Source organism: Anomaloglossus baeobatrachus, chromosome 11 (genome assembly GCF_048569485.1).
Source record: "Anomaloglossus baeobatrachus isolate aAnoBae1 chromosome 11, aAnoBae1.hap1, whole genome shotgun sequence".
In the NCBI taxonomy this organism is placed as follows: domain Eukaryota; kingdom Metazoa; phylum Chordata; class Amphibia; order Anura; family Aromobatidae; genus Anomaloglossus; species Anomaloglossus baeobatrachus.
This window is the reverse complement of record NC_134363.1, coordinates 153649072-153664071: the sequence shown is the minus strand read 5'-3', so window position 1 is coordinate 153664071 and position 15000 is coordinate 153649072. Positions and strand designations below refer to the sequence as shown.

General features: G+C 42.4%; 1 protein-coding gene across 1 annotated transcript in view; it reads right to left on the bottom strand.

The window, feature by feature from the left end:
- The window catches only part of PRKCZ (protein kinase C zeta), a 192016-nt gene that overhangs the window by 74158 nt on the left and 102858 nt on the right, over window positions 1–15000 (bottom strand). Inside the window, exon 6 of the mRNA XM_075328752.1 lies at window positions 902–987. Coding sequence (XP_075184867.1) covers window positions 902–987 — 86 coding nt within the window. The remainder of the gene's footprint in view (window positions 1–901; window positions 988–15000) is intronic.

Here is a 15000-nt window from a genome sequence, read left to right as displayed (position 1 = left end):
GAGGACTGTCACGGAACATCACCTAATGCAGCGAGTTCTAATATGTTGGAACACTACAGAGGCGCACGCTTTCGCCGTTGTCTATATTTCTATAATTCAAAACCTAAGGGACATGTCACTTCTTTTAAGTGCTCCACTCTAAACCCTGATTAGGTTGAAAGAAATGACAAAAGACTGCATTTTTGCCAATTTGTTTGTGGTGGTTTCGCAGCGCTTTTTCAGGGGGTTCACTTTTTCAGTCGTCAAAGTGTCGTGTGCAGTTTACACAACTGGAGAGGTGCCATTTGTAAACCACTTTCCTAATGGCTGATAAGTAATGGATTACATTTATAAGGGTGGTTCTCGATCTGAAAGGGGGGGGTACATGTAACACTACAATTTCCTATGATGAATCGGAGAACGGCAAATTTCCGCCTCTAGATCGGGCACATTCTATCACGTTCTCACTTGGCCACCCTAATAGGATTATTACTGGCATGATATGATAGCATTGTCAATAATTCCATCTGTGGCCCAGTTGCAGAACGCTGGGAAATGTGAAACCACGAGATAAATCCCCACCATCTTCAAAAGCTGTCTGAGAAAAGCAATTAAATCTATTTTACTTGTGGAATAAAATGTTGCATTGCATTGATTATTCTCTGAGCATAGCAGGCAGGGTACGGGGAACAATACACCGAGATGCATATTGCAATGATAAAACGGCATTCGGCACAGCTCGGGGGATGAGGAATTGGAGGAGCCCACGCTAGTTCTAGCTTTTGGCTGTGACACGCTGTATTTACAATGATCCATTTTATCTTCCTCGTATATAAAATAAAGCAATATTCAGTGATACATTGCACGGCGGAGGACGTAGAAGCCGATATTATTTCTTTTTTTTATTTGATGAATCACTTACTCTGTTAAAGCGTTTGGCTTGAAACAGATGCCCATTCACTCGGTAGAGCTTCCTCCATCTTCTGGCCCCTCGACGGTAGATTGATTCTAGGAAGAAAAGAAATGTGTAAAGGAGAAGCATACTAAGCCAGCACTGCCAGGCACAAAACTGCAAGCCGCCTGCAACGGAGGGGGGGGGAACAATTCAGCTTGTTTTTTAATAATCAATGCTGAGCACTGATGCTTGGAAGATCAGTTCTACTGCAAGAGCTAAGATTTCCATGACGGGCTCCAGATCGAGAGCCGAGTACAACCCGCGTCTTCCTTCTCACACCCTCCTCCTCCTCCTCCCACCACCACCATCACATCCTCACATGATCCTATTCTGGTTAATAGACCTTTCTAAAAGGCTCCTTGCTAGTGGATAAACAGGTGAAATGGGAAGAGGCCATGCTTTTAAAGGGACCGCAATCACCAGGCAGCTTCTGCTCCAGACGCGTCAAAATCTAACTGATCAAAGACCTTTTACAATACTCAAAGGGTGGATCATAGAATAAAAAAAGTAATTAATGCAACAAAACGTGCAAAATAACCAATCTTCACCATCAGGGTACGTTCACACAGGGACATCGGCAGCGGAAAACTAGCATCAAATTGTGTAGATTCGGAATGCGCAAAAAATGTAAATGCAAACCACTATAGTCACCTGGATTTTACGGGTCCATTACCAGGTCCTGTGACCGACCCGACGATGTCTGGCCCCATCTGAGGACAGCAGCCACAGATTGGGACAAGGGCTGCACACCAGTGACTATGTAAGGGGAATATATGAAAAGCAGAAACTGCTGTGTGAATACTGACATGAAAAATCCAATAGCTATATGCAAGAGTGAAAATATGGTCTCCATATAGTGTAGATTTTTTAGGTTTTTGCACCCAGTTCAGACTCAGAATGGTGTTCCAGACTTTATTTCTTGATTGATTTGTAGTTTTTCGTTTGTGAACCCGGCCCCACCCACACCTATTGCCGGTCCACATTATACGTATAAATAGCCTGGGTCTCAGCTTCCCATACACGGTAAGTTTTTTAACTGCATGAGAGGACACACACAAGCTAGGGACCCCAACGTAGAGAAATACTTTGGCGTAGTGTTGGGGCTCTATTGCATTGATCAATTCAGTAGCTAAATTTCTCTTTATTCTTAAGTTCATGGCAGTAATGCAGGTTCCATTGTCATATTTTCATTCTCACATATAGCTATTGGATTTTTCATGCCAGTATTCACACAGCTGTTACTGCTTTACATTTATTCCCCTTACATAGTCACTGGTGTGCATACCTTATCTCTATATAGTGAAGTTTTTTTCGGTTTTTGAACCCAGTTCAGACTTAGAATGATGTTCCAGACGTTATTTCTTAATTAGGAGCCTGACGGGGCAGCAAGCAAGGGCAGGTGGGAGAGCACTATATTGATTTTCCTTTTTAAAACTTTGCAAAATGCATTTGCCAGGCATTGCAGACTGCGCTGTGGGTACATCAGTAACAGATATCGGAGATTCTGACATTCTTATTGAATTCAATGCAGCAAATCCACAATGTATCCATACCAAATTGTCATTCTGCAGATTTTAAATCCACACCACAAATGTGGCAGGTTTATAATCGGCTGTACATCAGCTTTTGAGAGCGATCAGCTGATCGCTCTCAAAAGCCGGCCGCCGGGTGATCAGCTGATCGCTCTCAAAAGCCGGCCGCCGGGTGATCAGCTGATCGCTCTCAAAAGCCGGCCGCCGGGTGATCAGCTGATCGCTCTCAAAAGCCGGCCGCCGGGTGATCAGCTGATCGCTCTCAAAAGCCGGCCGCCGGGTGATCAGCTGATCGCTCTCAAAAGCCGGCCGCCGGGTGATCAGCTGATCGCTCTCAAAAGCCGGCCGCCGGGTGATCAGCTGATCGCTCTCAAAAGCCGGCCGCCGGGTGATCAGCTGATCGCTCTCAAAAGCCGGCCGCCGGGTGATCAGCTAATCGCTCTCAAAAGCCGGCCGCCGGGTGATCAGCTGATCGCTCTCAAAAGCCGGCCGCCGGGTGATCAGCTGATCGCTCTCAAAAGCCGGCCGCCGGGTGATCAGCTGATCGCTCTCAAAAGCCGGCTATTGTGAAATATCAGCTAATCATTCTCTCTCTCGTTTTACAACGGAATCCGCTTTATGATGACCATGAATTCCAATTATTGTCATCCGTTGTAAAACGCATCAGTCACAAGCGTCAAGCAACTCATGTGACTGATGCAAAACAACGGAAATGTGAACCTAGCCTAACGTTAGGTTCTCAGTACTTTCATAGTGTAGACAGAGGATGCATTTACACTGAGTGATTATCGGGAACCAAGTGTTAATAATTAGAAGTGCTCGTTTCCCAAGCAGGTCACCAAACCACCCAATCAAGGAGCTTGTCAGGTGAAATGATTGTCTAAGTTTGATTCGCAGCAACAAAGGGCAACAGTGTTTACCTCTCCAGGCTACAGATCAAATGCACTAGCAGGATGCAGCAAAACCACTTAAAGCCAGGGCCACACGGGGACTACTGCGATCCTCGCATAACACTCTGCTCACTCTGGCAGTACAGCAGAGCCGAGTGTCATGCGAGGGTCACTGCGACTGAGGTCCAATCGTGCGATCGGACCTCAGCTGCAGGGGGGCGGGCCGGCTCTGAGGAGGAGCGGTCCAGTGCTGAAGAGGGGCGGGCCGGCTCTGAGGAGGAGCGGTCCAGTGCTGAAGAGGGGCGGGCCGGCTCTGAGGAGGAGCGGTCCAGTGCTGAAGAGGGGCGGGCCGGCTCTGAGGAGGTGCGGGCCAGTGCTGCGGAGGGGAGGGATTTATCTCCCTCTCTCCTCCGTTGCCGGCTATTGCCACTCTCGCTCTGCACTCGCATAACACCGGTGTAATGCGAGTGCAGTGCAATTTTTCTCTCTCCCCATAGACTGAATGGGTGCGAGAGAAACCAGGATCGCATTACAGTTGCAGCATGCTGTGATTGCTTTATCGGTCCGATTAGGGCTGAGAAAATAATCGCTCATGGGTGCTGGCACACAGGCTAGAATTGGTCCGAGGGGAATGCGATGTTTTATCACATTCCACTCGCTCCAATTTTCACGCCGTGTGTCTTAGGCCTAATAAAGATGGAGGCAACACAGATGCAAAACACTAATGCTGGGCCACACGGGGCACTAGTGCGTTGCTTGCATGACACTCGGCTCACGCTGGCAGCACAGCAGGAGCCAAGTTTCATGCTAGTATCCCTGCGACTGCGGTCCGACTGTGCGAGCGGACCTCAGCTGCAGGGGGCGGGCCGGCTCTCAGGAGGGGCGGGCGGGCCGGCTCTCAGGAGGGGCGGGCGGGCCGGCTCTCAGGAGGGGCAGGCCGGCACGGAGGAGGGGAGGGAGGGATTTATCTCCCTCTCTCCTCCGTAGCCGGCTATTGCGATTCTCGCCCTGCATTCGGGTTACACCGGTGTAATACGAGTGCAGTGAGATTTTTCTCTCGCACCCATTCACTTGAATGGGTGCGAAAGAAAAAAAAAAAAAGAGTCTCGCATTACAATTGCAGCATGCTGCGATTGTTTTCTCGGTCCGATTAGGGCTGAGAAAATAATCGCTCATGTGCGCTGACACACACGCTAGAATTGGTCCGAGTGGAATGCGATGTTTTATCGCACTCCACTCGCACCGATTTTCTTGCCGTGTGGCTTAGGCCTAATGGAGCAACCACACACACACACTGCCACTCCATGGAGGGGGTCATTGCGTAGCATTAAAATTGCACACAAATGGCTTGTATAGGGCACTGTTCACACAAGTAGGTGCACACTGTTTGGCTTACAGCCTATTTATGGTGCTCATACATATATAGTGCACATATATAGTGCTGGGCAGCTCGCCTGTAAGTGCACCACACAGGACCGGAGACCCAAGTTTACAAGGCCTACATTAATGGGCCTGGCTATATATTGAATAAAAAAATATATATACACATACATATATACACACACACACATATTATATATATATATATATATATATATATATATATATATATATATATATATACATATATACACACATACATATACACATATATATATATATATATATATATATATATATATATATATATATATATATATATATATACATATACACATATATATATATATATATATATATATATATATATATATATATATATATATATATACATACATACATATACATATACACACACACACACACACACACACACACACACACACATACATATATAAAATTATATAATTTATATATAAAAAAAAAATGTTTTATTTTACATATCTATCTATCTATCTATCTATCGCTAGGCAGCCCATCTACTCTAATAGTATAGGCGTCATAAAGGCACTGTGCACCTACATGTGTGAGTGGTGCCCTATAGAAGTCATGTGTGTGCAATTTTAATCCTAAGCAATCTCCGCCTCCATGGAGTGGCAGTGTGTGGTTGCTCTATCAGTGTTTTGCACCTGTTGCCTCCATCTTTATTAAGGGGTTTTGCTTCATCCTGATAGTGCATTTGATCTGTGGCCTGGGCAGGTAAACAATGTTGCCCTTTGTTGCTGTGAATAATTCTTGATTTTTTTTGTGGAACATTGTTTTTTCTTTTTTGTGGTTTAGCTTTTACACTTTAAGTTTGCAAACCATCTCCATTCTCGGCAGCACATCGCCCGGATAGGACACGTGCTGCTGAATCCAGATTGATCGCTCTGTGCACACCAACTTTCTATGTACCTTACAACGAAAACCTAAAAATTAAACAAGTGCTTGCGCAGGTAAACGTTGTGGAATGTTCAATATTAAATCCATGGCAACACTAAGAATTGTGCGTACTTAATATGCACTATCCAGTAAATCTACTTTTTTGTGTTTTTTCCCCCGAAACCCCTAATTACGTCCCAGAACGAAACAGTTTGACATTTAAAAAGAAACAATAGAGAATTAAGAGTGCGGATGAATTGATTAGAATTTATCCGTGTTCTGCAAGACGCGGTTATCAAAGGAATATCATTAAGCCTGAGCCGTTCCACTAAAGTATTACTCCGTTTTGTAGATAACTTTTGTTGCATGTGACATTTTCCCTAACCCGTATTCTGTACATAGCTGTATACAGGAAAGATTTGTCACTCATTGGCTCTTTGTCATTTCTCACCATGTAGCACATATTTATGAATACAATAAATACTGAGAAAAGTAACCTACATCAATACTAGTGACTCCCATGAAGGCCAGTAACGAGCACTAATTGACTATATTAACGTAGTTCGTTGCTCACTTATCTGCCCATTTATACAGGCTGACAAACAGCGAGACCAGAATTATTGTTAATGAGGGGACCAACCACAAGGATTTTCATTTATGAACTAAAGCCAGTGCTAACCTGGTGCTATCAGGCTGATTCTATACATACCTTTAGTTGTGAGATCGGATGTATAGTTTCTAAAATACAGGCAAGTAAAGGTTGTGAAATGCACGGTTATTTGATTGATAGGTGCAACAGAATATCTAATGGGTGGGTCAGGTTTTGCTGGTTATTCCCGCCCGTCTGCTGCCTGTCCTTCCTCCCCCGTCTCTTATTAGGCTACTTTCACACATCCAGTTTTAACAGAGCCAGCCAATCCGGCTCTAAAACCTATGCAATGGATGCGGAGACAAAACCGCATCCTTTGCATACGTTTTTTACATGCGGCCCGTCCGGTTTTTGCCGCTTGTGGCAGGCTACTGAGCATGCGCAGTGGAAAAAAAAACATGCGGCGTCCATAGGCATGCATTGGAAATCGCGCCACATCGGCCGGATGCGGCACAATGCTGTTATTTTTTGACGGACAAAAAAAACGTGCCAGGCAACGTTCCATCCGGCCACCGCATCGGCTAAATCTGCAGCATGCGGCAAAAAACGGACTGAATGCAAGCCCATGCGGCACAATACAGCACTAATGTAAGTCTATGCAAAAAAAATCGCAACCGGCGGCAAAAAAAACAAACGGTTGTGTTTTTTCTGCAAAGCGCCGGGTTGTGCCGCACAGGAAAAACCGGATGTGTGAAAGCAGCCTTACAGGGGGAGGAAAGAAGATAGGACAGCAAGAGGAAGGACAAGCAGCAGACAGGGGCGGGAATAACTAGCGAAACCCAACCCACCTATTAGATATTCCGTTGCACCTATCAATCAAATAGCAGTGTATTTCACAAACTTTACTTGCCTGTATTTCAGAAGCTATACATCCGATCTCACAACTCAAGGTATGTATAGAATCAGCATGATAGCACCAGTATAGCACTGGCTTTAGTTTATATAGGAAAATCCTGGTGGTTGGTCCTCATTAATATGATCGTTCTGTCCCCATATATAATGCACATTGTTGCCATCATACCCCCCCCCCCATTTATGAGTTGGTGGAAACAATGGTTTTTACGTCGGCATGAGAATTAAACCCCAAATGAAAACGGGTGTTTTGCTTGCTTGTTGAGCTATTACCAAAACTACTTAAATGAGCAAACAATCGGTATGGGGGAGGGGTGGGGGGTGGACAAACAAAACTATCTTATGAAGGCTCATTTGGCAATTATTGCTTCATCTAAAAAGGTACTTATGCTCTATGGATAAATGTGCACAGGCGCTAGCTCCAACAACTACTATTGCGGACAGTGTAATCTCTTATTGGAAGCCATTCTAAAGTAGGAAAATACTTTTACTATAAAATACATCTATGACATTCACAGGATATGCTATACAACTCGGAACAGATATCTGGGGGTCTCCCCTCTGGATCGTCTATCTAACGACAAACACTGATGAGAAGGTAAGGACCATGTATACAGGAGAGGCCTAAGTGGAGAGCTGGCCGCACAAGCATATAAGCATCCCCAGTCCAGAGACCCTTCCATTTGGTCTCCACTTTTTTGCACCCATCAGTGGCCTAAAACTTGCCAAATGCCAGTCAAGCACCCCCCATAGTTTCAAAAGGCAGAGACTACACATTAGATAATTTACATATCCATAGGATGTGGATTATATTATATTACTTTAGTCTGGTCAGATGAGACCAAAATGGAATTCTGGAAACATAATACTCCCCATGTTGGGAGGCCTTCAACACCACACCAACAGTGAAGTGTGGAGGTGGGAACATCATGGTGTGGGGCTGTTTTTCAGCATACACTGGCAAACTTCATATAATTGAAGGAATGATGAATGTATCAAGACATTCTTGATTAAAAAAAGAAAATCTTCTGCCATCTAACAGGATAAGGAGTATGAAACGAGGGTGTACATTTCAGCAAGACAATGATCCCAAACACACAGCCAAGGAAACTCTCAATTGGTTTAAGTGAAAGAAAATAAATTTGCTACAATGGCAGAGCCGATCAGCAGAGCTGAACCCAGTAGAAAATGTATGGAAAAAACCAAAACACGTGAGTTCATAGAAGGAGCCGGGACCTTAAGGATGTGAAGAGTGTTTGTGTGAAAGAATGGCCAAAATCACACCTGAGCAATGGAGACGACTAGTTTCTCCATACAGTTGCAGTTTTGACGCTTCATCACCAACAAAGGAATTTGTGAGAAGTATAAAATAAAGGTCAGCAAGCGTGTTCAATACTTTTTCCTTGTGTCACTCATTATTACACATAATTTATTAGACATCTATAATTTAACTTCTGTACCTGTGTGAATTGGATGGATATCTAGTGAGTCAGTAGCAACTTTAGAAATACATCTAATACAAAATTGGTGATGTGTTCAATACCTTTTTCACCCACTGCATGCAAGAATTAATTTATATATATATACACACACACATACATTATATATATATATATATATATATATATACATATATACACACACACACATACATTATATATATATATATATATATATATACACACACACGTATATATATATATATATATATATATATATATATATATATATATATATATATATATATATATATATATATATATATATATATAAATATATATATATATAATATATATAAATATATATATATATATATATATATATATATATAATATATATATATATATACACACATATATATATATAACACACAGTGTATATATATATTTTTTAATCGGTGTTGATGGTTATCAGAGGAGAAGCCGCTGACAAATCGAATTCCAGGCCAATTCTCTTGATATGACCCGAAACTAGAGTTTACAATGTAAATTTGTAAAACCCGAACCTTGACACAAAATAAAGAAAAGCCCATTAACTATATTTATATACAAAATATACCCCCCTTCTACAGTTCATTAGTATTTGATAAGTATTATGTAATGTAACTGTAGAAGTCTATGGCCGCACACCCAGATCTGAACTATCTTTACAGTAATCTCCAAGTGATTCATAGCTCACTGGGGATCTCATCATGACCTCAGAGACAGAAGCAGTGATGTGAGATAAAACGGCTAATGTAAGATGAAGAAGAGGAGCAATAACAGAGGCAGCGTAGAGGGCAGGACCTTGAAACCAAAATCAAATGAAAAAATGCTCATTTCTTCCACACATCCCAATAAACCAGAAAAAGAAAACTTATCTCTAATGAAGTCGGTGCATCAGGGGATGTGCTTTACAATGAACAGAATGAAACCATGACCTCACACCCCAAACATTACATAATCAGATCTCGGGGGCACGTGCTCACAGAGCCACTATGGGTTGGTTTTGGCCCACAATATGGCACCTGCAGATTGCTGTGGGTCCATATAGTCCACTTACATTGACAAGCAAAAGGGTAACAATGTTTTGAGCTTTTGCCTTTCAGGCTCCATATCTCACTGTCCACTACAGCTCTGAGCATGAGACGACCTTCATTTTATACACAATCATCTTGGCTATCTCATACATAAATTTCAATTGTAACTATTTAGCATATGATTAGTTATACAGATTCTTGTCATGTCACTGCATTGTTACTGTTTTGCTCCTTTTTCTTCCTGTATACTACAAATTACAACCTGTTCTCACATTCCCCAATAGCTCAGTTTTTTTATTCAGTTGATTTCCAAGCGAAAGGTCACTGGTTCTGATCGAGGAGCAGCCACGGAGAAGATTTCCCAAGAAAAAAAGAGAAACAGCATCAGCCAGCTCAAAGATTGTCTCTCGACCAAGAAAATTACCAAACTGCATTATGCGAGTGCCATGGCAATTGGCAAAATACAAAATGAAGTCCGTCCATCTATTCAAAAGCCAAGAGGTGAAATCCAGGCAAAATATCGGAGTCAACAAGTTATGCTCATCACAAGGTCTATCAGTTTTGGCGACAAATCCGGCAGTGGAGTCAGCTCGTATGCTTCATAATAGTGAGGTCACAGACGTCCATATGAGCACCGAGCGACGCAAGTTACACAAGTTTGGAATGGTGGCCCGAAAAAAGGTGAAGAAGCCTCGACTTGAGTATTGTCATAAAAGCGTCACCTCGAGTATGCAAAAACAGTACAAAAAGTGGAGAAGATTGGATTGTAAACGGGTGATTTGGAGCAATAAGATGATAGTCAATAGACGGCTCTGATGGGTGCAAATGGGTCTGGAATATAGAAGGGAAAAAGGGGGTAATGGATCAAGAAATTGAAGGAACTGTCAAGTTGGGTGGAGAAAGCCTGATTATATGGGGGTGTTTCACAGCGAAGGGCGTGGTATACTTGACCAGGATCGATGGTGGTCTCAATGCTGAGCTACATGTGAGTATCCTACAAGACGAGTTTCTTCGTACACTCCAGTACTATGGGTATGAAAAGGACGACATAGTGTTCCAGCAGGAGAACGACCCGAAGTCAGCATTGAGATTGGCGAAGAATTGGTTCAATGACATTGAAGTCAACGTGCTGGAATTGTCCCCACAGTCCCCAGACCTCAACCCAAAAAAATATAATTTATCCGCTACAGTTAATGCCAAAAGGGATGTAAAAAGAAAAAGAAAAAAAAAAAAAAAGGCAGAATTCTCTTAATCAGAAAGGTCAAAATGTCGTATGGACCCCAAAGTGCTATCAATGGAAAAAATACAGGACGTGTCAAGCAAAAAAGATTCTCTGCCCACCTATATATTAATCTTTTCCGTTCCTCCTCTATATAACATTCTGTGATAGAATGCAAAGAGTTTCCAAGCTGACAAGTTCCCTTTAAATACAGCAAGATGATATTGTTCCCATGTATTAGTGATGCAACAATGCTTCTTTCTTACATCCCGCTTTGTGCAGCAAAAACTACCAGACCATGGCCGGAGAGAGACGCAGAGCCCGTTGTGCTCCCTTTACAGCACAATTCTCAATCTTCTCCAGAGGAGCTCGGCGACTGCAGACATAAGAGCCATTATGATGTTCTGCATATTAGGCACAGTCAATAAAAAATAATAAATGTGATTTTAAATACATGAGATATATTCTCGTATCTGGACAAGTGCACTGCAAAAGCACTGTAATCTCAATGTAAAAAGAATGAAAACCGCTCTAACAGCAGCATTTAGATCATATCTCAGTCTGCAATCTGGGGAATTATTGGTGTTTGTTTACATGTGAAGCATTTGCAGCAGATATTTCTGCTGCAAAATCTAGGTGTTGCCAGGAAAAATGCTGCGTAAAAGGGGTGTATTTTTTTTTAAAGTATTTTTTAAATTTTAATTTTTTTTAATTTGCATTCATTTGAACGAGTGAAAAATGCTGCAAAAATGCTGAAAGAATTAACAGGAAAAAAAACAAAAAAAAAACAGACAAAAACAGGTTTTGATTGTTCAATTCTGCAAAAAAAAGAAAAAGAAGCAAGTTGTGCACAAGATTCCAGAACTCATTCACTTTGCTGGTACTTTAAGGCTATGTGTGCGCACGCTGCAGATTTACCATGGATTTGCTGCAGAAAATGTGTTTAACATTGCTGCAGTCATTCCCCAGCAAATACTAGGGGTTATAAAAAAAAACGCAGTGTGTGCACAGGATTTATTTAACCTGCGGATTTTCCGCTGCGGAATTAAAGAGTAGGTCACTTCTTTTCCGCAGGTACCTGTGGTTTTTTTGCTATAGATAATGGTAAAAAATCTGCGGGGACCAACTTGTGGAAAATCCGCACAAAATCAGCTGTAAAACGCGGGGAAACCGCATGCGGATTTCATTGCGGTTTTGGTGCGTTTTTTTACTGCGGGTGCGGGATTCTTTAAGAGGGTCCTTTTTTTTTCTTAAGAAAAAGGCACTTTCTAGTGTGCACATGGCCTAAAACAATGTATTTTTTCATAATGGAGCCCTTATTTAAAAAAAAAACAAACAACAAAAAAAAACCAAAAACATGTTTTCCTGTTGCTGATTGGGTGCAGTGCTACATAATTGCCTTTAGGTGGCACCATACACTTTCCGATAATCACATCTACCATAATCTGTACGAGGTGACTGGGGTGGGGGCTGCAATAAAAGGAAAAACCAATTACCGAGAGACCAAAAATCTGCCAGATGATAAATATGTCGGGGAGATAATGTAACATTTTTCATATTTAAAACTCACAGCAAATCCCAACATTCTAAAGCAACAGTCGAGAATTTTTTTTTTATTTTTTTTTTTTTTTTTTACATTTGCTGCTATTATTTCAGCTCTGATTACACCAGAAACCCATAACAATAAAATGTTTTCCTTTTAGAAAACGTTTTAATAAATATCATCATACAATATAAACTGTATCAATGTTCGTCTCTGGATACCTATTAATAGACTGGCCAGACTGAAGCGAACTATTGCTGTTACCATAGCAACATGGTGTCATAACAGCTCGACTGGTGTGAAAATGTATCCATTATCCCATACTGGTGAATGCTCAGACTTCATTTTCTGAGAATATACACATATATATTATAAATAAAGTTCTATTTAATCATTAACAATATGATTTTATTTGTAGAATAGAATCTTTAACTGCTTTCTTTACACATGAATAAGTATTGCTAAAAAAAAAAATAAAAATAAAAAATAAAAATTCTTGGTCACCTAAGTTAAAAACAACTTGTCAGTATTCTCTTCCTGCGCAGGTCTTTGTACAATAAAAATGATACCCGTTTTGTAATCAGATGTGCCAGCAGTGAGAAAGAAGCTTTGCAGCCTTTTGCGACAGTCTCCCCATTAGATAATCTGTTGTGCGACTGCAATTCACAGATAAAGTAGTGTAACCAAAACACAACTCTTGCAACTATTTTAAATTTTGCAGTAAAAAAGAAAAAAAAAAACAAAAACTTGCAGGCATGTATGTTGCATGTAAGTCTATGGTTACAGAAAATCCAAATATTTGAAAAACGAAGTGTGGAAAGGTTTGCAGCAATCCTATTGCAGTTGCAGCTTGCAATGTTCTCTCATGCTGCACCAGTTTTCTGGAGTGCACAACCCAGGATAATCTGGTGAATTCCCAGTATCCACAAGTTCATGTTTGCCCTAAAAACACAGCGCTTTAGGTCCCCTTCACACGTTCGTGAAAAACTACGCACGTTTTTCACGCACGTGTCAGAGGTGCGTTTTGCCCTCTGTGAGCCGTGTTTATGGGCTACATGTGTTCTCCGTGTGTTATCCGTGATAACACACGGAGAATGGGAACTTTCTGCTCACCTGTCCCTGGCGTTGCTGTCCATGGTGCTAATCTTCGGTCTCCGGTCCTGCCGACTCGCCGCTGCTGCAGCTTCCGGCCGCAGTGAAGTGAATATTCAATGAGCATAATGAGTGGCGGTCGGCAGCAAGTGACAGCAGCGGCAGAGACAGCAGGGTTGGAGGAGGTGAGTAATGTTTTGTTTTATTTTTTCTCACAGACACGTCTTTTCTCCGGTGCGTGTCACACGGAACACATCAGTGTGGTCCGTTTGCATTACGGGTGACACGTTTGGGTTCCGTGTGACACCCGTGATGCTGAAGAGAAAACGGACATGTCGGCATGAGAAACACACGGACACACATTCCATGCGCAAATACTTACAGGTGTCCAAAACAATAGAAATACATAGGTCTACGTGTGTACGCGTCTCCGGTACGTGAGAAAACTGTCAAACATGTACCGGAGGCACGTACATGTGAAAGAGGCCTTAAGGGGGCTTTACACGTTACGACATCGCTAATGCAAACTCGTTGGGGTCACGGAATTGGTGACGCACATCCGGCCGCTTTAGCGATGCCGTTGCGTGTGACACCGATGAGCGATTTTGCATCGTTGCAAAAACGTGCAAAATCGCTCATCGGTGACATGGGGGTCCATTCTCAAAAATCGTTACTACAGTAGTAACGAGGTTGTTCCTCGTTCCTGCGGCAGCACACATTGCTCCGTGTGACACCGCAGGAACGAGGAACCTCTCCTTACCTGCCTCCCGGCCGCTATGCGGAAGGAAGGAGGTGGGCGGGATGTTATGTCCCGCTCAGCTCCGCCCCTCCGCTGCTATTGGGCGGCCGCTCAGTGACATCACTGTGACGCCGCACGGACCGCCCCCTTAGAAAGGAGGCGGTTCGCCGGTCACAGCGATGTTGCCCGGCAGGTAAGTATGTGTGACGGGTCTGGGCGATGTTGTGCGGCACGGGCAGCGTTTTGCCCGTATCGCACAACAGATGGGGGCGGGTACCCACGCTGGCGATATCGGGACCGATATCGCAGCGTGTAAAGCCCGCTTTTGACTGGTATATCACCTCACTTGACTAATCTTAACTATTCCTCGTTCTCTCTTCCATGCACTCAATAGCACTTCGTACCTGTACATACTTGTATAGATACTGGATGGTCACAGTACATTGACAAAAAGGGCAGGTAATTCAGCAACATGTCCAGTGATGAAAAAAAAAAACAAAAACAATTCTTTAATCCATAAGTTTAAAAAGGTTTAATACATCATACAATATGAGTCCATGCCCCAGGATAGGGATCACTTACGCATTTTGGATTACACAGTTCATGTCATAAAGACTGTACAGTTCGAAACATATCTGGCTGGAGAGAGCACCTACTCCTGTTCTTATTTCATGAACATTCATATGTGATGTTACCCTCTTCTCACCATAAGAGCAAGAGATTTTTTTTCA